The sequence below is a fragment of the Nesoenas mayeri genome (assembly GCF_963082525.1).
Source record: "Nesoenas mayeri genome assembly, chromosome: 12".
NCBI classification, from domain to species: Eukaryota; Metazoa; Chordata; class Aves; order Columbiformes; family Columbidae; genus Nesoenas; species Nesoenas mayeri.
This window is the reverse complement of record NC_137547.1, coordinates 18,359,088-18,387,051: the sequence shown is the minus strand read 5'-3', so window position 1 is coordinate 18,387,051 and position 27,964 is coordinate 18,359,088. Positions and strand designations below refer to the sequence as shown.

The 27,964-nt window shown below is 44.2% G+C and overlaps 1 protein-coding gene across 1 annotated transcript in view; it reads right to left on the bottom strand.

Annotated features, from left to right (window-relative positions):
• KCTD15 (potassium channel tetramerization domain containing 15) overlaps window positions 1–27,354 on the bottom strand; it is a gene marked incomplete at both ends in the record, with an annotated part of 36,926 nt that extends 9,572 nt beyond the window's left edge. The window contains 3 exons of the mRNA XM_080352205.1: window positions 3,392–3,536; window positions 25,722–25,897; window positions 27,337–27,354. Coding sequence (XP_080208331.1) covers window positions 3,392–3,536; window positions 25,722–25,897; window positions 27,337–27,354 — 339 coding nt within the window. The remainder of the gene's footprint in view (window positions 1–3,391; window positions 3,537–25,721; window positions 25,898–27,336) is intronic.
• Window positions 27,355–27,964: the final 610 nt, after the last annotated feature.

The following is a 27,964-nucleotide window of genomic DNA, read 5'->3' as shown; positions in this document are numbered from 1 at the left end:
CCCACTGTGCCTGTCCCCACATTCACACCTAAGGTGGTGCCAAGGTGCTGACAGTCACATCCTCCCCTGCCCCCGGGCAGGGTGACTTCACCTCCACCCACTTTGAGTGGTCTTCTTGGAGCCTCGGATCTGGGACACTGTCTAAGGAGACTTCTCGCTGTCTAAGGAGACTTCTCGGGATTAAGAGCGCCTCAAGCTCCCCATTTGGGTGAGTGGTTATTTTTCTCTACTAGTTATATCCTTGAATGAGTCCTTGCCTAACCCAAGCAAGTGTGAGCCCTCACCTAACCCAGGCGAGCAATTATTTATTGTGGGTGCCCATGAGTGAGAGGCCTCTAGTTTTGTTTCTTCTGAGTGTATGCATGCATGTTGTGGATCCTCATTACTCTTATGTTATGGTACCCCAATAATTTCCTCAACTGATATTCAAACCTGTATTTTATGTTGTCAGAGTGCTAAATAATTGTATAAACCCTCATTACTCTTATGTTATGGTACCCCAATAATTTCCTCAACTGATATTCAAACCTGTATTTTATGTTGTCAGAGTGCTAAATAATTGTATAAACCCTATTTCTAGTCAGTTTATTTGCCACACTTTTCCAGCTAGAATAAGGTCTGTTTTGGAACTTGTCTGCCTAAAATTGACTTTTGCGGTGCCTTCATGACACAGGGAGCGAGTCTCAAATAAGTAGGGACAATAGGTCCTGGTTTTGCATGAAGTTATGTATTGGCAGTGAAGGGGACAGATGCTGGTCATAAAGGTCCTGGGGAAACACCTCTGATGGTGAGGGGGTCAAGGCAGAGAATATTTGGGCTGCGGAGGAGGAGCAGCTCCTGTGGGTGTCGTGGTCCCACGCGTGGGACTCTGAACCGGAGCAGGAAGAGGGAGCCATAAGCAGCTCTGGGACGCTCGCCATGGGCTGGCGGTGAAGGAGAACCAAGCCAAACAACTCATGGTAATTTCTCAGCATGCTTCATGTGGCTTAAAATCCCCCAAACCCAGGAAAATTACATGAACTATTAGAGTGTTGCTTTCAGCAGGGAGACCTGTCATATACTAAACACTTTCAAGTTCTGGCTTATTAGTAGTTGGAAGTGTAATTAATATTCACTGTAAACACACCAGTCAGACTTGATAATAAAGAATCACTAGCCTAGGAACACATACCCCACTTTCTCTGCATTTCAGTGTTAACTTAGTCTGAAAACAACACTTAAATAGCAAACACAATAACCCTGGTGCAGTACTAACATTCCGAACTTTCCAAAATAACCATCTGAGCAGCAATTCAAGTTGAAAAGCAACTTGCCTAACCTTGAGGCTAATAAACTGCTTGATTAAATTAAGGGGTAAAAACTAATAAATATTCAAAACACTTGATAATGCTTTGTTTGACATAAAGAACATTTAATGCAAGTCTCACTGGAAAACCTGTCAGGTTTTATACCTTAAATAGAGTTTCGCATTTAGAAACACCGAGTGATTCCATTTGCTGCCTTTGATTATTGTCTTCTGTCACTTTAATCATGCTGGTAAAATTACACAATTTCTGTGAAGTCAAATCCGTTTACAATGCAGTTTTAATATAGCTTTGCTGCACATTCTTCTACGCATTTTTATTTAGTTACTCCCTACCTAGCAATACTTTGCTTTGTTCTTGAGCCCTCATTAGCCTGGGGTTTGCTCTAAAGCTCTCCCAGGGAGGAACTAAATAAAATACAGTTAACCCTATGCAAAGAGATGGTCTGGAACAACGGACTGAGCCCGGGCACAGCGCCGGCTCTCCCCAGTCTCTCCCAGCCCTGCCAGCGGCTTGCTGTGCAGACAAGTCCTTGGCATCCACCGCACTCTCACCTCCAGGCTCTTGCTGAATCCTGCTGCTTTTGTTTCACAGCACCTCTGAAATCTGGATGCCGGTTGAGGCCACCATCAGCTCAACCTCCATCTCTTCCACCCTCTCTTCTCACGCCGTCTTGTCCCACAAGGTTGTCTAAACCTCTTCCACTACAGCAGCTCTGGCATTTCACTTAATAAATCCATCCAGCCCCTTTACTTGATCCATCTTACAACCCGCAGGACTGGTCTGGTCTTTAGCGTCACCCCTACCTGTGTGTTCTCTCTCGTTTCTCTGTAAAAAGCTCTTCTCACATCCACCCGTCAGTGCCCTGGCTGTCACCCAGCCTCACAGCACCCTGACCTGCTCCCCACAAACACCAGTGCTCACGACAGCCCTTCTGGGCTGGAGCTCCAAAACCGCCCGTGAAGGCCAAAGCTTCTGCCTGCCTTGGGACTAGACATGTGCTCCCATCGCACAGCACGTCTGCTCAACATTCATTGTAAATACTCCCATGCCGGGGTCAAATACAATTATACTGATAACTCAGGCAAGAATGGGTCAGGAGCGGTTTGCAGCACTAGGATCAGCTGAACTCCAAAGCTAAAGCCACCACAGCAACCACAAATCTGAACCGGCTCAGTCATGACTGGCCAAGTGATCCTGGCTACCCAGTCCAACATGCAAAGTGAAATCGCACTGCACAGCACGGGAACTTTCCTCTCCAGCAACACTCTACGTCCTCTAACTCTGAGCAGATCCCTGTTGCCATCCCAATTAATTCATAATTTCATCCTGGAGTTAGTGGTTTTGTTGAATCTTGTCATCTATAGCTGGGACACTTTTGTCTTCTAATTGTCATACATAAGGATGATAATGTTGCAAGTTTCGTAAGTGCAAAGCCAAATAAACAAGGATAAGAGGAGAGTGTTTAAACAATCGGGATTTGGAAAGCAACAACCAGCAGCATTATTTCATAGAAAACATGTACTGCTCCTTAAAAAGCCCTCAGTAAATCCCATTTCCCAAGAATATTTTGACATTCATAAATTGTGTGAAAGATTACTTCCTGAAATCAAAGTATCTGCATCGGTTGTATCTAACACAAATCCTCATGGGTTTGTTTAAGGGTGTTTCTTTTTTATACCAACAAGAAAAAGATTTATACAATTTAAGTCCTCTAAGTATCAAATCGAAAACATTTATTTCAGATTCTGAGCATTAAAGCCTGGTAAGCGCTACTTGCTGATGTTGCTTCTTAATTGTTGTTATACCCTGATAAATAAGCTAAAAATGTGAGAAAATACAATTAGTTTAGAAAAACTGATTTAGCCGTAAGCTTCATTGTTTAACTTTTTATGGTATCCATGACAACCATTGGTCCATTTATTAAATAACAGCATCCCTGGTGTAATACACAAGTACTAAAAATCCTAACAATAAACAGTAACATTTAGTTAAGTATGTTTAGGTCAAGCACACAAACCAACCTGCACCAAAACAAATGACAGAATGGGAGGAAAAAATGGATTGCAGACTATAGCTTTCCTTACCTTAAAGTCATCTGGGAGCAGGAGCTTTGATGTCCTTAGGAAGCTTAATATATATCTGAAAATTTCACCATCTCGATCAATGAAATAATGTTGTTTTAAACTGTCCAAGACAATAGGCTCTGTGCCATTAAACAGACGACTTATTCTGAAAAAAAGAAAAGAAAAAGAAATGGGCAAGAGACAAAATCTCATTACACCCTCAGGGCTTAAGAACATCCAGCCAATTTAGTTGCACCAATTCAATGTGCATAAGGTAACGCAGTGTCTTAATTTGGTGACAAACAAGTGCACAAAGATCTATGCCTTGGACACGCGTGTGCACGTGCAGACACGCTCGCACACAGCAGCCCAGAGAGCCCTGCGCTGCCCTGGGCCGAGCTCACGCTGCCCCACTCAGGGCTGAGAATTAGGCCTATGACCCCAACGAGAAAAGTGCCCACGAAACGCTCACCCCATGGCTGGCAGAGCCATTTTGGTGAGAACATGCATCACCAGCTCCGTTACACATCCCTGTCCGCCGTGCCCTGCTAACAGAGAACTGAATGGGTACTGGGAGATGGGTTCCTGACCATGAGTTTTTCCTCCAGCTTGGCTGTCATTTTGATCAAACGCCATCAAAGCCTTTCCATGCTAGAGGAGTGACTGTCCATACACTGAGATGAGCTGCGTGGACCTGTCAGTGCTGAGTAAGCGCCCATCCAACGCTCAGTGTTTTGGGAAACAATCAACCAATGGCCCGTGCAGCATCGGCAGCGCTGCCTGTGGGACCACAGTCCCACCACCAGTAGTCCTGGGGATTAGAGTCTGGCAGAAGAAAGCAACGCAGCAAATCTTTCATGAGCAAAGAAAAAGAACAGAGACCTGTAAGAGTGGGGGATCAGCTGGTTACAGGACTAAACTACCACATCAGCTCCATGACTCCAGCTGTCCCCATGTCCTCAGCAGCATGGTCTGCAGAAACCAAACCGGGCATCTGCTGGGCTGCTGTTCCCCTCTCAGTGCCTGGCTTCTCTCAGAACGCTTTGTCTTCCCATGAGAAATAACCCAGCTGAATATATGTTCTTGAAAGGAAAATCGCAGGAGACAGACAGCAACGACCTATTAAGTAATTGAGTCCATCTCTCTGACAGTGCAGCATTGTTCCCAACTGCAGAGTGTCTCGCGTTTCAAAGTCGAGTCTTAAATAACCCTGCCACTGAGGAGGACTCCATTTCCCAGAGAGACTATCCCACAGCCTGCTGGATTTCACTGTCGAGCTGTCCCTTCAGCTCAGCTATGGAATCCCTGTGTCCCTTGCTGTGACCAGGGCAAGGCTTTCCCCTGCTGTGGATACAGAGCTCACCAAACCTGCCAAAGGCAATGCCACAGCCGCAGCATCGCTGCCTCCCTCCTGCCAGCATCACAGCCCACTCCGTCCTTCCTGGCCCTGCAGCGAGGGCAGTGGATATGAGACCCCCCAGCGCGGCGATGGGAAGGGGCAGCTTTGCTCCCCTCACAGCGCTGGGGCTTCTGCCTGCACTCCCACCACTGGCTTTTGGGCTCCAGGATCACAACACGGTGAGATTTGCTCTCCACAGCTGCACGTCCATCTCAACTTTTAACTTGCTAATTTAGTTGCAAATGTAATTAACGTGCCATTTATTTCTAAATTAACTGTGGAGATATTAAATAAAACTGGACTTAGCAAGTCCCCGCTGAATTCAGCTAAAAACTTTTGTGCAAGCTCCAGGTTTTACTGCCTGCTCTCGTGACCATGTCAGCATTCAGCTGCTCTGAGTTACTTGTGAGAATGACCAAATGCTTCCCTAAACCCTAATTATACATTTACGGTTTTCCCTCAAACTCTAGCTTTTCAACAGTATCAGAAAACACCATCCAGTTTACACTGCAACATTTAATTTATATAATCCCACGGTTTGGTAAGCCTCCAGTAATTCATTATTTTCTTTTTTTTTGTTGTTATTTTAGGGCTATTTGCCTGAGACAGTTAAATATATTGCTTTGTATAGTGTTAAAATTTTATTCCAGGAACAAGACAGTTAATTTATTTCCTTAGACATGCCCATGAGCCAGCGTGCTGTGCTGGGTTAGACTGAAAGCAGAGGAATCGCTGATAGAGCTTAAGGTTCAGTATGGTACATTTATTGAGCAAATTTGTGTGGAAGTTTTGTGATCTTACATCTAAACAAGCTGGGCTGTGGATTCAACCTCCTTCCCTTTGCTGCCCTTCTCTGAAGCTGCTCAGTTCCGCCGCACGCATGGGGGAAGGTTTGCCAACAACGACAGGGTGCAAGGAAGACAGGGTTCAAAATTTTAATGGGCTGCTCTTTAATGTAGTGAAGCATTTTTTTGGTAATGAAAACAAAACATGGATTTTGAGGCCTTTGTGGAGTGCCCTGAGCTGTATTTCTTCACCAGCGAAATTACTGCTGGGGAAAGAAACTTGTAGAGTGTTGAAAGACTTAACTGCCACCCCAAAAACAGAGTGATGAATAGTTTAAGGATTTATTTGACGTTTTAGGGGGCTGCTATGTTCCAAGAACCAACTTCACAGCAGCATGTCGTAATGCTGCATGTGCAAAGCACTCCTGCTTCTCCCTTCTCACCAGTGTAAACCATATCTGTAGAAAGCCCATCAGAAAGTACAACACTGTGAGAGCACAAAGTGAACTCAAATGGCGGTTTCAAAAGGAAAGTTCACCTGACAGGGTTATTCACCACATGTGAAGCTGTGGAAAAGAGCACAGCGACCAGGGGTAGCTCCACAGGTCCCACTGGGACCCGATGTACCCAGTGGATGGGGCTTGGGCAGCCAGAATGAAACGCTGCACACAGAAGAGTGGAAGCAAAACACGCACATGCTGTCAGAGAGCTGGTAGGTCAGTGGATGCACCGAGATGGCAATGGTTGTGCACTGTGCAAACTTGTTGATGTTCTATCATAAATTAGGTTTCAGTACAGTTGGTGGCCTCAGGAAGCTGCTCTCTCCAATGTCCCACCATGCGATGCGAGGTAAAGCTGTGGGCAGTGGCTGCAGCTCTCTGACTGGGCAGCAGTCACACCAAAAATGGCTGGTTTTATGAGCGGTCATGCTGCAGTACTGTACTGGTAGACAAATTGGCTAATGGCGTTTTCAGGAGGCACTTGCTTACGGCACACAGGAATGGCATCTCCAGTGATGTTTGTGAAGAGGTGGATGGCACAGGAAAACAGAGACGAGGCACGAAGAGCAGCACTTGGATTCTACAGCAATGGGTGAGCCTGAGCAATTAACGCTTCTTCAGCATTCCCACCTTTTGCAAGGGATGCTTCACTTCCTAATTTAAAAACACTCTTAAAACGTCTGTCCAAGATTTAATTTCCAGACAGGGAACAAACCAAGCCAGGATCGATCCAAGTAGTTGCAAGCCTAGGGATGGCAAGCTTGCCTTGCTGTTGTCTCCACCTCCCTGGGCAGGTCCCGCTGTGCTAGCACCATCTTCCCAGGCGGCTATGTCTCCTCCTGCATTGCTCCTGCCCTCCCGACAATGTGCTCCTCCCCACCACCCAGCCGCTGCTCCATGGTGCTGCCCAATTTGCAGAGCCCCTGCTCCTGGCCACCGCTGCACCATGTCCCCGCAGAGCGGAGACACAGCGGGGCCGGCGTCCAGCCTCCCGCCTGGATCTCACTGGCACCTCCAGCCCCAGCTGGATGCTCTTTCCTGCTCCTCCCAACATGCAGAACACAACCTGTTGATCCTTTTTCTACAATTTCTTTGTGTTTCTGTTGCTCCCGCTGAAGGCTTTTACATTTTCAATAATGTTTCGCCAAAATGCCAAGGGGCGAGGTTCTAGCTTTGTACCAATTTTACTATGATATTAAGATCTCCTTTTATTAGATTAAAAACAAACAATGCAGCCAGCCAACCCACAAGGACAAGAGCGCCAGTAAATTCTTTTCTTGGCCAGGGGAGGAAGCTGCATGCAAATACCTACAGACGGCTGCTTCTCGTAATGGTGGCAACCAATTTTCCACCAGGCGAGCTCCCTGCAGCGCCTGTCGAGAAGGGAACACAGCGGAGGCCTGCAGGGCAGTGACTCCAGCCCCCCAGCAGAGCTCACAGCACACCATCTCTTTCAGAAATCCACCCAACTCCATCTCAGAAGCAGCCAAGGCTTTTTGCACCCCCAGCTCCCTCTGGAGCACCCTTGATCTCGCTGAGATCCTCACTGAGCACAGCCACAGCTCTGCACGTCACACTCCCGCTGCTGGGGGGGTGGCACTTTGGGATAGGAGTTTTTGGGGTGGGAGTGGGTTGCTTTCTGGTTTGGGGCCAGTTCAGCCTTGGCAGCTCTATTTTTGAACAGGAAACTGAAGTTCTTTCTTAATAAATTTGGTTCCAGAAGCTTTAAGAGGAGCACCCAGTACTGTGGGACCTGTGGCACAACCAGCAGCTGTGGCTGTGGCCAGCACCAGCAGAGCCCAGAGCCCAAATGCCACGTGCCCGCCCAGCCAGTGCAGCTGTGCCGTGTAAGTAAAACTATCACAGCATTTCACTAGAAGTATTAATTTAAATAATTATGTGATTAATATTTAACTGTTCAGTGATAGTTTGTCATTCATAATTTAGTTGTTTACATTTATTAAAAATTGATTCTGTAGACACTTTTTCTGCCCAATGTCAAATCAGCAGGGAGTCCACATTTCAGCAAACTGTCATTAAAATGTGTCTCTCTCCTAATTTTATGTGAGGAGAGGGGAAAAAGAGAGAAATGTCTGTCCGTGGGCCCTCCAAGTGCACGGGTCTATGCTCTACTCGGTGCCTTCAGCAGTACCTGCTGCTCCTCCATGCACCCTCCTGCTCCACTCAGCACAAACACGCAGTGAAGCCGACACAAGTTCTGCAGCTCTCCCTGTGCTTGATACGGTGGCTGTCAGTCGTACTTGGCTGTTGGGCCTTGCTGTGGAGCTGGAGGAGGTTGTGGGAAATGGCACAGAGAGGAGGAAGAGGGATGTTTAGAGCTGGGACACCAAGCATGACCTGAAACTGCCCCGCGGAACATGTTAGCCAGGTGTCCCAGGTGTACAAGCAGAGTCCAGTCATTGCTGCTGAGCACAAACAGTGCTGCTTATCTCTTAAATATTTGCTCAAGGTGGGTAGGACAGATACTGTTATCTGCTTGGAAGAGAAAGAATGCTGTGAACTGGAGCAGAGGTGCTCGAGGGACCAGAGTGCTTTACTCTGTGCCTGGCACTGCTGCCTGTGTAGCTATGTCTGTTGTAAGTCTGTTACTTGTCCCACCACAAGAAAGGAACTGCTGAAGAGAACAGCAGAAAGGTACTGCAGCAGCAGCACCCTGCCCAACGGCGTCTGGGACAGGCAGTGGATAGTGCTGCCAGATCTTTGCAGTAGTGGTTTTCATATTTCCATTACTCTTACTGTAAAACCGATCGGGTTTGTGCACAAGTTCCCAGCAAAGTAATGGAGAGGGCACCTGCAGCTGCTTTCCCCAATGAGGTGTGTTAAAAAAAAAACCTAACCCATTCAAAAAGCAGGCAGGGCTGGCCAGAAGAGGACAGGGATAATCAAGCAAAGCAGCAGATGAGTGTCTTCTGCCTTCTGGCCCGATGGTAGTTTCCAGGGAGAGATGTTAAAACCTTCTCTCTGCCAGGACACATGCTCCCTCACGCCCCGTACAGCGAGAAACGCGGCTAAGGTTGCGTCTGGCTGCAGTAGGTTTTCTGATCTGCCTCAATTTAAAACTTCAGCTATAATTAGCATGAAAGTCCATAAACAAAACTCTGTTGTGTGTTTATACCATACCTTCATACCCTGTTACCTGACCGGTGATTTACAGACCTTTTCCCACCATGGCAAAGCAAGGCTGAGAGGCACTGCCTGCAGCACGGGTCTGCGCACACACCACCTGGCTGGGAGACGGTGCAGAAACACCGCAGGCTTCACCCCTCCGGCTCTGCCACAGGTCCATTCTAATCAAAGACAACATCTTGACCACCTCGGATTGCTTCAGGCATACACTTGGCTCCAAAGGTGTTTGATCTGGGGAGCATTTTGTTGTAAGCATCTTTAAAATCCTTTATTTGTACAGTGATAGGAAAAAGTGTGTGTGGGGAAGTCCAAGTCTTAAATAGGGGGTATAAACTGCTGCTCTGCAAACTATGAAATCCAAGCAGTCGTGTGTGGTTTGGGACTGGTTCATGTGCCTGAAGACACACAGAAGTGCCCCAGAGGGGGTTTCTGCTGTAAGTAAGCCCAGATCAGGCAGATTTCCAGTCCCAAAGGGGTGCAGGCATCAAACCTGCAGTGTTAGGCAGGTCACCACTCCGCATGTGCTTGAGTCACCTCCAGCACCAACTCCTTCTCCCACCACCCCTACAAGACCAGGGCGAGCATGTGTGTTTCTGCAGAGCAGCCTCAGGTGCCAGCGTCCTACAGGCATCGCTCAGCCCCGCACCCTTCAATCCCAATGGCACAAGTGAGACACGACAGATATTCAAGTACAAAACTGGAGGTACTAAAGCCGGTAACCCCCAAACCCCTCTCAATTTTTAACAAGAGCATCAAGTAGTATGGTGCAATCTGGGCAGAAGGATGGAGGAGGTAACTCACAAGGTTTATCCATCTCCAATTCCTACGACCTTCTGCTCCTGCCTTCCAACACTGATCCTGGAATGCCATAGGAGTTTTCTGATCCATATGCTCACTTTGCAGTGCTTTTGAATGATATTACACTCATTAACTATTAAGCACCTGAAGGAACTGCAGGATCTATTACCTAGATTTAATACTTCATATTTTGCTGTTCAGGCTAGAATATCTATTTTTGCAATAGATCAGAGCTAGTCTATATAGTATCAACATGTATTTTTAAAAGTCAATAATCCAGAAAGAACATTATCATCTACCATGCGGAATCATTCTTAAGAAGTTCTGGAAGGATTTATTATTTGCTTTTTATATTATCACTAAAAAAGCAAAATTAGATACGTAATGGATTTTGTAGTTAAAACAAAGCCATGGACAATTATGTTTTCAGCTCTCTGTTACTATCAATTAAAGTCCACTGAAGCGACAGGTAATAAAATCCACTGAAGCAGAAATTACCTATTATTTTTGAAATACCACAAAGCATTCATGGTAAGGGTAAGAGATCCTACAGGTCTTTTCTGCCTGTTGCTAACAGCCAATCTCCATGCTTAAGACGCTTTAGCAGGTGACTGTTGGATATATAATTTCATGGAAATATATATGTATTTTTAGATTTTGATACAGACAGTGTTGCCTATACGTAAATTAGCAGTTAAGACATAAATCAGAAATGCTAATCACAGTCTTCCTGCATTAAAAAGTTCTCTTGCAGCCAAGAGCCACCCTGCTCCCGCATCCATGTGGCCAAGCATCCCTCAGGTCTGGAGGGAGGTGGAGTGATCAAACCATTACACGAGCAGCCAGTGAGGAGGGAACTGAGGCTCCACCACGTTTACAAGGGTATTAACCCTCCATCTCATTGGGATACTGGAACTAGGCCCCTCAGCACCGGCTGCTCATCCCAAATTTATCAGCAGCGCATTTGTTCCCCGGGGCTGGGCTTCTGCCACCCGTCTTATGGGGAGTCAACAGCTCGCGAGCAAAGCACTGCTTAGCCATGAGTAACGGCAGCAGAATCCAGCCCTTCGTCAGGATAATGATTTTATTTTGCCTTATTAAAGTAGCATTTGTATATTTTAGTGTGTTATTTTAACAGCTATAAAAGACTTCACTAAACAAACAGTTTCTAGTATGTTAATTGCTGTATTATGAATCCTTTCATTGCATTTGGCGTATAACCACATTTATAGGCAGAATAAGCAGACACAGAACAGCACTTATTCGCTACACACATCAGCATCCCGCCACATTTATTTAAGTCTTCAGTCACAAAATCCATTTACTTTGCTTAAAAATAAAAAAACATAACTTTCAAATACAGGTAGAATTTGCATTTCTCCATTAAAAGTTCCCTACGTGCCACTGACATGGCTTGTTCATCCTTTGTAACAGGGACAGTGACAAACCATCCATTATTTCTGGATGCTCAGCCACACCGTTTGCATTTGTTGGGTCTGGCTGAGCCTCTCTGGAGTGACACGACCAGAACAGCGGCCTTGGCCGTGGCAGGTGTGCACATCACAGCAGCCCAACGCCAGCCAAGTGGCTGCAGTCACTGCACTTACTGCACTTCAATACAGGCCAGTTCTGCCATCCCTGTTGCTAATGAGTAGTAACTACTTGTGGAGAGTGAGAGGGACAGAGCCTGGCTGACTTGCATATTTTTAATAAGAGAAACCAAATAATTAGCGCTAAGAGCTAAACATTATCCTTAAGTTCAGACATTGTAGGTAATACCTATCTATCTGGGAATTCCTCTCTTCGTTTTAAATCGTGGACTTACATTTCTATTAGCTGGATTTTCAGGGTTGTTATTTTTTCCAGTATAAAGTTCAGGTTACTTTTGCTCTTCTTGTGTCTTTTACTTCACTTCTGTCTAAATAGTTGGTGAAGATTAAAAATATTAACATATATTTATATTGCTAAACGTATCCTATTTTTATTATGCCATTGTTGCTGCTGCTCTGATTTGAGCCCTACAAGGGTTCTTGGCATTTCACGTTTTCTCAATAGAGAATTTACACTACATTTTTGCCATGAAAATCAATGCAGGAACAAAAATTCTTTAATATTAAAACCCCCTTCCTAAACTAGCATCTGAGTTTCCCAAAGCATTCTCTAATTTCCCAAAGATCCCAATCCTGCAAGAACTGCATTTCAGTCCAAAATCTGTGGGAGTTGCGGGCATTCAACAGAATTAAGTTGTTAATACATGAGAAGATGCACAATTCAAATACAACATTCCTGCCTATACAAGCCTTTTCTTGTTATTCCTTTAACCATCCCTTCCCCCAAAATCATGGTGCTATGAGGGCCCCGATGAGAACAGGGTTGCACCAAATTCCAGCTCTCTTGCTCCTCGCCTACTTGCTGCTAAATTCAAGTGGGACCTAACTCAGGATTTTTACTAAGATTTTCACATCAGACTAGATCTGGACACTACTTCCATTAACATCACCCTTGTGCAACTGGGCATGCTGGGAGGTTGGAAAACATGCAGATACTAGTTTTATTTTAATATAAATGGGCTAAATCCTCACTTACTGAAGTCAAGAGCAAAATTCCCACTGGGACTCAGTGAAAGCAGGGAAAATTTCAAATGGAACTCATTTACTTTTCAGGGTGCAAGTCTGGCCTTCCACATCCTTTGCATGTGTGGGTGCTGTGAAACCAGTATGTTTCAGTACATGGCAGGAGACAGAGGGATGGATACCCAAGGGCTGCACAACCCTTTATAAAATGTAAATGCTGGCAGCTAACACATTTACTTTGGTACCTGCTTCTTGTGCAAACAGCTAAAATATTTAATCTGCTTGAACCACAGCCCTTTACTTCTGATCCCAGATGCACAAAAGCTGAGCTTTTTCCTATGATTCTTTTATTCATTTCTAGATCCACAAGAAGAAGTTCCCAGGCATGGTGAGCCTGGGACTCTGCAGCACCGTGCTCTCCGGGACGAGCAGAAACACCAGGAGACCCCTGGTCACCACACTTGCCTCCGCTGCATTGGGACACTTCAGTGCTGCAAGAGGGATGATACTAGCCTCTCTGGGTAAGTGGTAGATCAGCTTTCTACTCAAAAGAAACCACCCACGGTGCCTGAGCATTTGGTTGGTATGCCAATATGCTAAACTCTTTTGTTGCTGAGAATGATAATATGGAAAAGCAGCCTGTCCTTCATTCTTCCTCTCTTTGCTTTTCCTGCAGCCCACCCTTCTGTCCTCCAGGGAGTAAACTACATCATTTTTGCCCAGTCCCAGAATGTAAGACTGTTGCAATTATACTACTGTACAGACACCTCCAGCACAGCTCACACCACCGCTCACTCTGGCACAAAGACATTGCGGGGAATTACAGGCAGACTGTAACTGGTTATAACTCTCTACAAGCATGTATGTGATCGGGAAGTTGCGCCCAGTTCTCTTGATATGTATTTTTGTTATCACGCTTAAAATGATAAATGAAAGATGCTCCTGTTTATTCTTAGATTTCATTAATCTGTACCCAAGATATTTTTCCTGGCTGTTCACTTAAAGAAACCAAACATGTCAAGAATGATTTGTAAAAGCTATTTTGAAAGGAAAACAATTACCAAAGCCCATATATTCACACCGAGTAGGAAGACCTGAGTAACAGTTTTTGCTGGTGAGCCTGAGCCATCAGCAGATGCAAGGCAGAAGTGAAGAGGAATTTCCAGAAGGTTTTATGTTACTGCAGCCGGAGAGCAGGGATGGAGAGGAAGCCACTCACTAACAGGTCCGCTGGGAAGAGCCCGGCTCCACGGCCACCTCCCCAAAAAAAGCGGGAGCCCCTTTCCGGGGGTTATTTAGAGGGGAGGACCCGGGAAGGAGACAGCAATACACCTGCTGCACAGAGGACACTTGCGCTACAGAATTAAGCTTGGCAAAAACTCCAAAATAATAAGAAAACCATTAACTGTTGGATTCTGGGGAGATACTGAAAGCTGAACCTGGCTTTTCTATGTGACTGTGAGAGATTCATTCTTAAATACAATACTATGGTCATGGGTTTGATTCTGGTCCCAGTGAAGTCAAGGCCAAAACATCCTTTGATTTAATTGAAAGCAGAAGCAGGCCCCCGCTTTAACCCTCGTGTCTGCAAACAGAATATAACTGGATGTGAACAGAAGAGGAAATGTGTTTGGAACTGGTTACGTATCCATGTGTGGCTTTTTTTTCCCCCCTTCTGTAAGATTAAAAAGCAGTCATTGAATTTTTTTCCTCATTCAACAGCAGTGTTAAGTACTGCTGGCCCAAATTCAGCCCTCATTCCCTCCCAAACAACCCCAGCAGAAGAAGAGGCCCCAGTTTCTCTCTATTGTTATCTACCAGTTCCCATGGAGTTCCACTAGCCAAATTCGTCTGTGAAATTGTATGTAAGTTTTGCAATGGCAGAATTTAGGCAGCGGTCTCCCAGAAAGCACACTACATTCCCCAAATGCCAAAGCTGCAGCCTTCGGTATAAATTGTACTGGTACGACTTGCTGGCATAACACAGTATGACACCAAAGAGGTTAAAAAGAGTCTCTGGTTTTCATTGTCCACTTTCTCAAGAGAGAGATTTGCTGCTGCAAAAGCATCTACCAGGTCTAAACGGATTACCTGCAGCACTGGTAGCATCTGCACTCCATTACGAGAGAAGCGTAACGGGAGCCTGCCCTTTGGACTGGGATTCCTTCAGCGTTTCAGCTTTACGGTGCAAATCTCAGTTTCCAGTGCTTGCCAAATGATCCTTTCTGAGGCTGACCAAGAGTAACGGTGCAAACGCTGCATAATAGCTTCCCAGCATCCACAAGCAGGACTCCTGTCAGGTTTTGCTTTACGAGGTCCTCAGCAGACAAAAAAGCAGCAAATTGAGCCTTTGAACACACACCATAATGCAGCAGAGTGCAATCAGCACAGCACAAACGAACCCTGGAACACCTCTGCTCAGCCTCTCCGTCCTGCTGCCCGGCTCTGACAGGCAGGCAGTCGCCACAGTGGCCGCATCAATAAGGAATGCAATCGTGCACACACACGAAGCTGATAGCCATCCTGCCTGGCAGAGTTTCGAGTAAGAGCAAACCAGGTAAAAACAAAAAGCAAATCCCTCTAAAATGTCTGCAGGTGTCATTTCTTTTTTAAGCATCAAAAGATTGAAGTACATACTAACCACAGCAGATGAGGTGAAAGAGTAGGCAGTTTGGTGGACAGAGCACAGAGATGTGAGTTTATAACTCTGGAGTTTAATTCCAGCTCTGCAGCTTCTCCCAGCCATCAAATTGGGTTAGGAGAGACACCAGCCTGGTGTAACTCTGTATCAATGAGGTTATACTAGGGATGAGAGTGACAATACTCAGCTGTTTCCGTCACCAGACTATGCATTTAATGGTAGTACAACACAAGGGAACAGGCTGAAGTGCTGCAAGGACATACTCATCAATTTATTACATTTCATGTAACACAGAAACTTGGCAAAGGCACCTTGGCTAGCAGTAGCGTGGGCACAACCTGCATCAGCTACGGCTTGGCATCCTCCACACCATCTTGTTCCTCTGTGTTCCAGAGATCTAGCCTGCCTTACGCTTTCAAATATGAATCCTGTGTTTGCATGCCTGCATATTTCTTCTATTTAAATATGCAATTTGTTCTTAAGATTTTTTTATTAACCCATGAATAGATTAATTCTGATTTCAGTTACACAGCTACAAATCTGGAGTAACTCCTTCAAAACCAGCAGAGTCATCTCTTTGGGGAGACCATCTGACCAGGAAAGGTACGTGAACACCCCTCTAAGCACACGATGCTTTGTCTTCATTTGCCTGTTGGTTTTACACTTTCAGACGTTTTTGAGACCGAGTACTGTGGATACCAAACAGAAGCATCTTCCTACAACATTAAGGTTCTTTTAACTCCTGTCCACACATCACATCAGCATATATCCCTGGTATGATTCCAGAGGTCAACAGGGATACACTAGGGATTATTTTGGCCAGGTTTATTATTAGGGCAGTTTTCTAAAAGAACAGGGCTTATTTTGTTTCCATTTACACTTGCGGTAAAACTCTCATTGACTTCACTGCAAGAGAGATTTGGCCCAACATACCAGTATCCAAACCACCTTCATTTATTTCAGTGAAAGCAGGCAAGGAATTAATAAGGCCCAATGTATTTTTAAATCTTAGATTTCATAAATGATCACAAGCATGTAGGTCACAATATATACACAGAACGACACCTACGACAACCACCAGTGGGATCATTAAAATAATTAAGTTAGGCCTAGAGACAAATTCATTTCATAACATGTTCCTTACAAAACAGATACCCCCCTGCTTCATAATCTAGGGAGTCTGTTTTATAAACTTCCTAAGTAGTTCATGAAATATCCCCCTAAGCAGACCAGGTCTACTTGCCATTGCAGGGTCTATATATCAAAAGACAAACAAACATCAGTGACACATATTCAAAGACCGAATATTAAAAGGTAATGCCTTGTCTGCTCCACTGGTACGGTGGTTACTGTGACCTCAGGACACGATTTCCCATACAAAGCTACTGAATTGGCGTCTTTACAGAACTCTTCTCCATGCGATGAGGGAGCTGGATGCACAGCACACGAAGAAGCAATCAATAAAGGAGATTCCCCTTTGCTTTCAGTGTAAAGCTGCTACACCTGTGAGCCTGAGCACAGGTGCAGCACTTTACACCACCCTCACCAGCAGGAAACAACCTCCACTAGCAGTGCATAAAAGGAGGAGACAGGTTACTCCCATGATATCCTATGAGAGCGGTTTCTTAAAATACGTTTCTAATGCTTTTTGTGCCACTGTCCTGAAAATGACTGCTGAAAAATACTTGAGTTGTGCTGCTAGCACCAAAACACCCCGTCAGGTGAGTGGTAAGCAAAATAACAATGAAAGAAATGATGAAGTATTTGATCAGCTAACTTCAGAAACTGCTACAGAGTGCTAAACAGAGTTGAATTTTTGTTCTCCTTGTTTGCTGGCTTTTCTTTGTGAGTTTTGATAAACCAGACTAGTTTTCAGCCTGTTTAAAGCAGGAAGGGCAGAAATTACTAGCGTGCTAAGTGTAACTCAGCTATAGTCATGTTATCCTTGCAGAAGAAGCAAGGAAGAACAAAAAAGGAGACAAGGTCAGCTAAGTTTTGCACCTAAGGTACTGGAGACACTGTTCAACATCCATCTTTTGGTCTCCTTTGAGAGGCTGTAAATGACATCCCCCAATTGCAGCGACGCTGCATGAGCTGCACAGAGATGCCTGCTCTTCCTTTTGACTAGGCAAGCTGAATAAGCTAGCAGACAGATAGGAACGTGCAATTTTCTCAGATTCGGGGGTTTTTAGCAGCCTGTACCAGGTGCAGCAGCACAGCTACAGTTTTATTTCTGTAAGTCAGATGAGTGTGAGTTGCTACTTTCTCTTCTCCATGGCTAGCTTGGTCTGCCCCTCTTAGATGCCCTAATACCCATTCATGCCAGAACTCTCCACAACTTAGGCTGTACATGTGTACAGAGAAACAGTAATTTCTGAAAAAGTGTTCATCAGAGACTAGCTAGGCATTATTTTCTTGTATGTTTGATCAAATATTCCAGCTAAACACACAAATAACTCATTCATCAAAAGGACCCAATTACAGTACTATTTGTAATCCCACAGGGTAAGCTCAGCTTTCTTCTCCAGAGCCTGCAGGCAGTCCCTGGGCAGCAGCTGTGCTGGGCCAGGCTGTGGTTATGAAGTCCAGTAAGGGCTAAGCACCCTGTTGTGGCTCCTCACATGCTAGTTGGTAGGAGATCCTGGAAAGGTGGACATAGGTCTGAAGAATCAGTTTCCATATAAATTCCTTCCCTCCTGTCTTCCCCAGGACACTGGGGTGAAGCGTTATGGAGACTGTTCTACTTTACCACCAAAGCTGCTACTCCAACTGTAGAACAACAGCCCTGGGTAATGCAAGGAAATGTGCTGTCACGGTGTATTGCCATGGGCTCTGCCAGACCCTGAATCCAGGATTTTTTCCCCATTTGTGAAAGCCAGAGACAGGGTATCATCATTCCCAGCTGTGATCACATCTCTGTCATGGATTATCTTTATTTTCCATAGAGGCCAAGCCATGCACCCCTCCTCTGGCACAGGTCATGCCCTGGTGCTCCTAGACCCAGGACTGGTGAAACTCCTGCTGCAGCAGCTCCAGCCGGTCTGTACAATGAAATGGTTCCTCATCTGTACTGACCATGTTCTACCCCACATGCTGCCCAGGGGCTGTGCTGGATGTGTCCTCACAGCAATGCACATCTGCCCATAGGAACTAATGCTCCACATCTGTCCTAGAGCTTATCAAAGTGCTACAAGGCCTTGTGTGACCTCAGCCACAGAGCGCTCATACAAAACAGCAATACTTGGCTTCACAGGTGGGGAAAGACTGGTTCATTTTACACTGTCTGATTCAGTAGCCTGGGAATAACAGTTCTTTCACTTGCTACAGCTCCCACTCCGGTAAGTACAACACCCATGGGATTGTATGCAGGCTTTTGGGAGACAGAGGGTGGGAAGGGGAAAGACCCTTTTTAAAGGATTTTTTTTCCTTGTCTGGTCTGCTGGTCAAAATTCCCTTGGAAACCAAACCAAAGAGAGATTTTCCCAGTTAACAACCAAATAAGAAAAAACTTAGAAGATTTATCTCTAAATTGAAGGTGCAATGATGATGAAACCAAAAATGATTTTAATCTCTATGAAAATTCTTATGTTAATTCAGAAAATGAACTGCATATAACCAAAACCTCTGGTTTTCGGCTTATTTACTTGTTCTCATCTGCAGTGTACACCTGATCACCCTGAAGAACGGCAGAGCTGCAGGGAGCCCTGGCAGGCTCACCCTTCTCTGCAGAGGGTGCGCAGTGTCGCTGGATGTGCGCAGTGCTCATGCACCGTGCCCACAACCTGAGCATTTGTAACATGCAGGAAAAACCCTTGCTCCTGCCTCCTCAGGTGTTTTGCTTTAAAGTCAGCGTACAGTTTAACTTCACAATACCTATTAAAATTAATGAGCTCTGCGCTGCAGCTCACATGCAGGAGCACTTTGTAGCACTTTGCATGAATGTGGGCTGCTGGCTCCGACTCAGAAACTCTTTGCCTTTTGGGTAATATACAACAGTTCATGGCCTCAGAGCGTCAGAGCCTGGTGTCACCACACAAACAGGGCACACAACAGCTGACCCCAGTGAAAAGAGTGCCACCCCATGAAGGGTGGAATGTGCCATGGCAGCATGCGTGCCTACATCCTTCCCTGTGCATAAGACAGCATCTCTTGGCAGGTGTGCAGGGATTGGGGAGGGATTGAATGCACCATACAGATGGGGGGAGGTGAGGAGTTGAAGAGGTTTGGGACGCAGGTAAGTCAAGGTGGACACTGCTGATACCACTGCGGCATGGGGCTGGCAGGAGAGCTGACACTGCTTCTGCTCCAGCCCAGCATCCTGCCCTCCAATGCGCTGTGTTTTCACAGCCACCACTCCCTGGTTATGAACAAATCTTGTCTTCACTCCACTTACAGGCCTTGTTTAAGGCGTGATTTACACCACAACTGCCAGCATGGGGTAAGTGACAAAATTTGCTAATTGGACACTGTTTTCAGGCAATAACATCAATAATACACAGATTTGATGGGAAATGAGCAAATAAGTTATTATAAGAGTGACACTGGATTGAGCAAGAAATGTGAGATGTTCTTGAATATGCTGAGTCTGGAGAATGATATATCCTAAAAATATGCAAATTAGGAATTTCCCTGCAGGACCCAGTATGGAGCCCTGAGTGTAAGTGATGGCGTGGAAGATCTGCCCTGTAGCAGGTGTGTCTGAGCTTCTGAAACCACTATATGTGGCTATTCCAGGTAAGCAATCATGTTCTGTCAGGGACAAGAGAGGGGTCCTGAAACTTGGAAAAGCGTGTTCCCTTGAGCTCAGTCCAGGCAAGTGTGGCAGCAGAAAAGGTGGGGAGAAGCAGAAGATCTGGGTGTCAGTGCTGAGCTCCAGCAACTACAGAGATGGAAATACTGGAAGAAAAAGGTAGGGGAACTAAAAACCTCACGTATGTCTAGAGCAGCTAGAACCAAATGGTCATGCTTAGTAGAAGGTGGGTCTATACAAGAATGACTATTTGTTTTGACAAGAAATATTCAGAGAAGACACATGCTTTAGGGAACTCCTTTGTAAATCACCATAAAAGTCCATTAGTTCAGAGGAAAGTGAGGCAGGGATATGCCTGGAAAACTCTACTGAGTCTTGTAACAATGTTCTGGTTTCAGCTGGGATAGAGTTAACTTTCTTCATAGTAGCTGGCATAGTGCTGTGTTTTGGATTTAGGATAAGAATGTTGATAATACATTGATGCTTTAGTCATTGCCAAGCAATGTTTATACCAAGTCAAGGGTTTTTCAGCAAGAAGGCTACAGGTGCACAAGAAGCTGGGAGGGAGGACAGCTGACCCAAACTGGCCAAAGGGATATTCCGTATCATATGAGGTCATGCTGAGTACATTTTTGGGGGGAAGAAGAAGGAAAAGAGGGATGTTCAGAGTGATGGCATTTCTCTTCTCAAGTAACCATTACATGTGACAGAGCCCAGTTTTCCTGGAGATGGCTGAACACCTGCCTGCCTGTGGGAAGTGGTGAATTAATCCCTTCTTTTGCTTTGCTTGCGTACATGGCTTTTGCTTTACCACTTAGACTATCTCAACCCATTACTCTTCTCACTTTTCTGATTCTCTCCCTCATCCCACCAGGGCAAAAATGAGTGAATGGCTGTGTGATGCTTAGTTGCTGGCTGGGGTAAAACTGTGACAAAAAGGTAAGGTCACTAGTTTCTGAAACAGTTAATAAAGCCTGTGCTGGTTTTGTTTGGAAGACAGAGCCTTCAGAAAAGGGGACGGTAAAGCCCAGGTGCCCTGAAAGCTGAGATCAGGCTGTGCACTCTGTTAGCACCGGCTCAGCACTCCTTGGGCTGCGGGGCCAAAAAGCTCCATTTTCCTGAAGAGCAAAGGCTGGGAGCAGGGAACTCCCAAACACAGTGCGGTGTCAACTGCGGGGACCACACCAGTCCCACCTAGATGTCACCGCTTCCATTACAAATTATTCCTGCTCACTTTTGTCACATGACTAACACCACAGAAAACATGAGCTTTTATAAATACATTTTGAATGATAGAACATACTTATCTTTATTAGAGGGTTACATGACAAATACTAATTAACCAAGAATGTAAGGTAAATGTATTTACCTTTTATAGCAGAACTCACAAAGAGCTCATGGTAATTCTCTGAGTTAAAAGCACTCTTCAGGGCTGTGAAAAGGGCAGGCTTCTGATGAAAGATCTTGTTGTGCTTTCTAACATAAATTCAAAGTGATATTAGAATTTCCAGTGAAACAGAGAAGCTGTGGCTTGCTGTGGTATACAGCGATTTGGAACCTGTACTTCTTTTCCACCTGAAGTCAATGAGACTGGGAGTAAAGCTGGAAGATCTGGCAGTGTCTTTGGCTATTCCTGACCGCACATTAGGAGCTTGGACTTCAGGTGTGGGTTTGTTTTTTAAATGTAAGAACCATCTCACTCCCTTGGATAAATACAATTTGCAACTCACTCTATAGACGTGCTAGAGCTTTTGCGGCCTTTACAATCTGTCATATAAATCCATACTCAAGTGTCAATGTGTGAAGAGGATACTTTAGAGGTCCTTTAGGTGAAAACACAAATGGAATTTCTAGAGGAGAATAATTTGTTTTCTTAGCTGGTTACTTTAGAAATAAGATGTTGCTAGTAAGAGTGAATTCAACATTGTTGTTTTTCTTTGTAACTGTAACTCACAACTACCAGGCTGGGAGTTTTGGGTGGAGAACTTGCTGAAAATAAACCATAGAAAGCGAGCCTCAGATCCAGGTAAGACAACATCAGCCTCCTTGTACCTCCAAAGCTTGATAACTTTAATGGCAATTTTGGGTCTGCATGGAAAGCAGCCTCAAGTAGCTAAAGTAAGAGGGATTAATAATATTATTTCTGAGATAATTTCTGTGACCGCCATCATTATGCTGTTGTTGATCACAATTTCTTTTCTGTTTCTCATTTTCCTTGCCTTTTGCTCTCTGAAACGCCAGCTTTCTTCCTTGTATGCTGTTTCATTCAAAAAGCCAACTGGAAAGGTGTGTAAGAGTAGTGTAAGGTGAGCGGTTTAGAAACCATCTTTTACAGGGGCTGTTTAACCCTCTTATCCTTTGTCACACCAGTTGTGTGCTGCTCAAGTTTTCTCCTTTTTAGATGAGAGAACTTACGTAGCCCACGAAAATTTACTGGGGAAAGGGCATCTACCTCCTTTAATGTCTATTCTGACACCCTTTACTTATGCGAATTTAATCAATGGACAAATGCTCTACTCACAGCTGCTGCACTAATACAAACAACATCAAAGGCTTTGTCAAAGTTGCTCTGGAACGACTCTCGGACCACCGAAATGCAAGATTTGGCCTCCGACTTCACACCACCAGCCACTCACTCAGGTGAGTAACACTTTGATAACCGAGTCCTCCCTCCCCCTGAACTAGAGCCGACCACGTCACTTGGGAACAGCCGAGTGGGCTGAGCACCGTCAATCCTAACAAATTACAATAAGAAATGTATCACGCTGCCTGCTGTCAGGTGTAATTTATTATCATACCAGAGGGGTGACTGGAGAGCAGGTATAGGCAGGAACTGGTCATACCTATACCTGCTCCTGCTGGGCCTGATCTTGCTGCTGAGAGCCCATGGAAGTCAACATGAACTGAGTTTGTTCAGGACCTGACAGGATTGAGCCTCCTCAAAATACTATGGAAGGATAAACATGATTTGATGATTTTCATGTTTCTGATTCCCATGTGATGTCTCTGTGTATGCACAGCCTGGTTGTATTTATACACATGCTCACATCTGTATGGGTCTTTAAACATCCATGTGCAGTATACCCTACAAGCTAAAAGTCTGCTTATGATTTTGGAGCACAGATAAAGAAATAGAGGTTGTAACACAAATAAACAGGAAGTTTATTCCCATGGCTTTCAATTTCAGTAAGTGCAAACTATATTTTATGTGACTGGAGCTAAGATTTAGCAACGCCTTTCAGCACATGCTCACATCTTTGGCTGAAATGCAATCTACAAATTTGTTTGATTTCTTAGATTTGAAACTTTTAAGCTCATGCTCAAACCTAGAGTTTAACACGCTGTCCAAAATAACCCAAAAAGCTCTGCATGTGGTTAAGTATGGCCATACCTCTGTATATGGCCATGCATGTTATCTCTGAGCACAAGCTAACAGTGCTCTGGCATTATTTCCAGATGTGTCTCTCAGAAGAGCTATCTCATTCCTCCTGCACCTGCAGGACACCTGGGATCCCCTTCCCAGCCAGACCACTGTGAAGACACTCTGTGCCTTATGGAAGATACATGAGGACAGTGAGGCACCAGCAGGAGTTCCAGCCAACTCCCACTGAAATAACTGCAAGTACATTGCCCTAACCAGGACTGAGAGCAGGCCAGGCTCAATGCGGGGGAACCAGCCAAGGCTGCCATGCAGCACTGCAGAGAACCACATTAAAGAAAAAATAAAGTAAGTAAAAGAAAAATAAATAAATAACGTGTACCCTCCATCCAGCGTCATAATGTATGTAGCAGTATGTCCTACTTGAGATGCTGGCGAAGAATTATCTTTCGCTATAGAAATATACATGTTTACTATTTAATCTCTGTGATTTACAGGTCTCATCCTGTAAACTGTTACTCCAGTGAGAACTAAAGTTTCAACAGCTGAAAAAGCATTCGAGCCTTCTGAGATAACACAGCACTACGAACGTAAGACAACGCACCACAAAACATCAGGCAGCACATGAGCTCCGCTCAGTCACAGTTTGGTACTTTTAGTTTAAACAAAGTACAGAACCTGACGAAATGTCCTTTTGTTATTTAGCAAACAGAAAAATAAAAAAGGGTTTAGATTAGTACTTCATCCTCTTTAAATAATATCTGTTGAATTTATTTATATTCTCCCAAAGCTTCCATAACTGAAGTTTTTATTAAGTCTGATAAGGGGCATATTTTAAAAACAGTGTCAGCAGTGATATTTTAAAATGTGGAAGCAGATGTGCTATTCCATTACAACTGCTGAATCTTCTCTGTATTTTTTATACCATGAAGCATGTCTGCTTCTGTTATGAATCTATCCCCACTGAGCAAATTTCTTCTCTATGATTAAAGAAGTATCAAATAGACATCACTAAACAGACACTGTCTATAAAAATCATACTGTTTTGGCCTAACCATAAAATATAGGTATTTTAATAATTGTTTCTTTTCCATAGAGAATTTCAGCAGCTCCTTCTCTTTGGAATGAAATCACAGCCATATGCTTTATGACATCAGAGGCGTTTCAAGGTGTCTCCATAAATGTCATTTATTGCTCGGGAACCTAGCAAATCTGTGCAAAAATCCCTAGTTCTTTTCAATGAAAAATCTTCAAATTAAACCAGAGCTTACACTGGTTGTCTTACCAAAAAAAGAAATCTGTCCCTTTTGGAAATACTGGCTATGCAGGTAGCACAAAGTCTGGCAATGAAACCTTCTGATCTGGGCTCTGGTTTGCTGTCAAGCCAGTAATGCTTCCTTTAGCCGGTCTGCTGGGCACCCTGACCCTGCACACCCACCCCTGCTCTTGATGACACACAAGGGACAGACCCTTCTGGAAAATGAGCAGTCTGAATGACAAAACACTGAACTGTTTTAGTCATCATAACTGTAAATCCAAATTGGGTATATTTGAACACAGTGCACTGATACATATGCTTTAACCCTTAAAACAGCGGTCCCTTTCACGCTACCATCACATGCCTGACACTGCCCAGGATCCTCCATCCTTCACGGTGTCCAGTACCCCACAGGACGGGCAGCCAGGCAAATCATAAAGAGACTCCATGTCATAAACACAAATCTACTCTTATGCCACGTCTATTCATAATTTGACGCATCTATAGTCCACTCTGTGATAATGCTGGCCGGATTGAAATAAATACTGATATGTCACCAACCTGTCCAGCACAAATTGGCTGGCTTTCAGCATGCAGGATTCAGTCTAATCTACAGCTGCAAGCGAACAGAGCAGGTTGGCAGCCACTGTCCAGAGGAAATGACCGGTGCCACCGAGGCACGCAGCGGCCACTGGGTTCAGGATTTTGGCTGGCCAAAGGGATCACCCATTGGTCCCAGTGTAACAAAGCTGTTCTGTTTTCTTAACAGAACAAAAAAAACTATTTTCTGCCCTAAATCTGAAGGAAAGAAGTTGCTCGGTACAGTTGGAAATAATCTAGGGCAGCACACCAACAGGTGCTTCAAACATACTGGCAGAGCGCAGAAGATGTTGAGGAAGAAAATGAATAGGCTTTCTAAATAATACATAAATTTTACAGGCTTTTTTTTTTTTTCTGTAAAGCCCCAGTGAAGTTACCGTATAAATCGGAAACTGAATTATTCATAAGTGGTGAATATATAATAAATCGTCTTTCGCACTGAAATATTCCTCACAGGTACGTGCCTCTTTCCACACAACAAACAGAAATGGGCAGCGAGCTGGTAAACACCAAGGTCTTACCTGGAGTCCGGGTACTTTGTCAGGGTAGCCAGGCTGCTGGTGTACATGTGTCCTCCTACATCGATGTGCACGGGAGCGTTCGACTTGGTGAGTTGAGCTGGGAGAGGAATTCCTTGAGCAGCCAAAGGAGAAACCGGGGACCGTGTTAGAGACAGACGGGACATGCTTCTTCCCTCCTGCAAAGGGATGGCAAAAAAGAACAGTTTCTCTTAAATGTAGCAGTGCGTTACCTTTCTTTCCAGTGTGATCACAGATCTAATCAGATCATTTTTGCATCTGCCTGATCATATATTCAGCTAACAAATTATTGCCACCACTGTAATTAAGTGTATTTGCATCATTTTCTTTAAACTACCAGAGGGGAAGAGAAAGATGCTTATTAGCAATAAGAAATCAAGAAAAAAAAATTTTTCAAGGTGTCAGCCTCAAGGGGCATAAAACAAACTGCAAAATTCTAATTAAAGGTCGCGGGCTTATGTGTTAGATGTGAAATATCCCCTGACAAACGAATAACCAATTTGTGAATTGGGATTCAGGGGTTTTTGCAAGTTTGTCTCAGTAACGAGACACTTCTAAATTAGTGACTTCCTCAGTACCTAAGGCATTTAGTTTATACATGTAGTAAATTTCACATCAAACTAAGATCAATTTTCTGGTTTATTTTCAATAATTGCAAAATAAATAGATAATTTTCAGTTAAGCCTTAATATTAGACATAAAGAACTAATAAGCCTTCAGAGTGCGGGCACTTAATACCTGGAAGCAGTGAAAACAGAAAGGTACATAAACTGACCCACGCTTTCATGACAAGACGCCTTAGAAATCACTGTAAAATCTTCCATGTGAAATTACAAATTCAACAATCCACCTAACGTTTGCTGCCCTAAAAATACTTGCAAATTAACAGAATTTCTGAACTGAGTGCAAAAATCTCCAGTTGACATATAAAGCAAAAAATACTGAAATGCCTTCAAAATGAACAGGACAACCATAGCAAAAGAAAATTCCTCAATTCTTTTTTGTAAGAAAGGCACAGCTTATTCTGCATGAAACGTGTGTCTCAAAGCCGATTTCAGTTAAATTGGTATAGACAGCATACATGTCAAACAGAAAAAAACCTTTTATAAAAGTTTAAGAAAATGTCCATCCATTCTCCCCCTTATGGCTAAAGCAACATACGCAAAACATTATAGTTGAAGACATTTCTGAATATAATCTAATTTTCTTGGTATTTTGTTCTGCAAGCCTGCTACCAAGCACCCAGGCTCTGCCTTGCATCTGACAAGCACTTCACATGCAGCATTGCAAAGCGAATTCCCATTTCTCCCACATTACTTTGACAATGTTTCCTAGAAATCTAAAGCTGGTCTCGCCTTTCTCGTAGCAGTATTTTGCACAAGACGCCTGGCTACGCCACTCGATGAACATGCAATCAGCAATATTCTTTTAAAAACAAACAAACAAACAAAAAATCTGAGCTGTATAGAAAGAGATTGAAAAAAATCTTAATAGATCTGGACAGCTTCACAAAGTCATCACAACATCTCCATTTACTGTGTTTTATCATGGTTAGCTCCTAAAAATTTCCTGCATCTACAGCACAGAAATACATCACCCCATTATGAATCCACATCCTTTTCTCTTCGCAGGCTGGATGGACATCTGCACTGAACGCGAAGCAAATACCAACTCTGTCCTAGGACTTCTGTGTCAGCCGATGCGAAATTGGGCATTAACATTTCTACTACAGCACCACCTTCAAGGAAAGTGATTGAATCCTTTCATGACTGAAGACGCTGCTTTCTTGTTTCCCACAAGAGCCTGTTGTGGGCAATCTTCAGTAAATATGTCATACAGCATAAATATAAGAACTAACTTTTAAAACCAACTTAGTATGTAAGTACCTACAGTATTTTAGTGGTGTGTTTACTAGTCTGTGGGTGCCTCATCTGTCTGCCAAGGCAGACAAAGGTTTGTTGTTTTTTTTCCTTCTTACCAAAGAGCACCGTAAACTCATGTTTACTCTGTACTCCTTCACTTAAATGAAAGGGTCAGAAGATCCAGGCTGAATGTCAACCCCCTTTGTTCAGACCCCAACTATTATCACTAATGATAAAGGTACAGACCTCGCACGTACAGAGCTGCCTCAGAAAGAAATCTCACACAGTTTCACAAAACAAGTGCCTAATTAGGGCTCATCTGCACCCCACGTTACAATTTCCAAATGAAATCAAAGGCCTTCC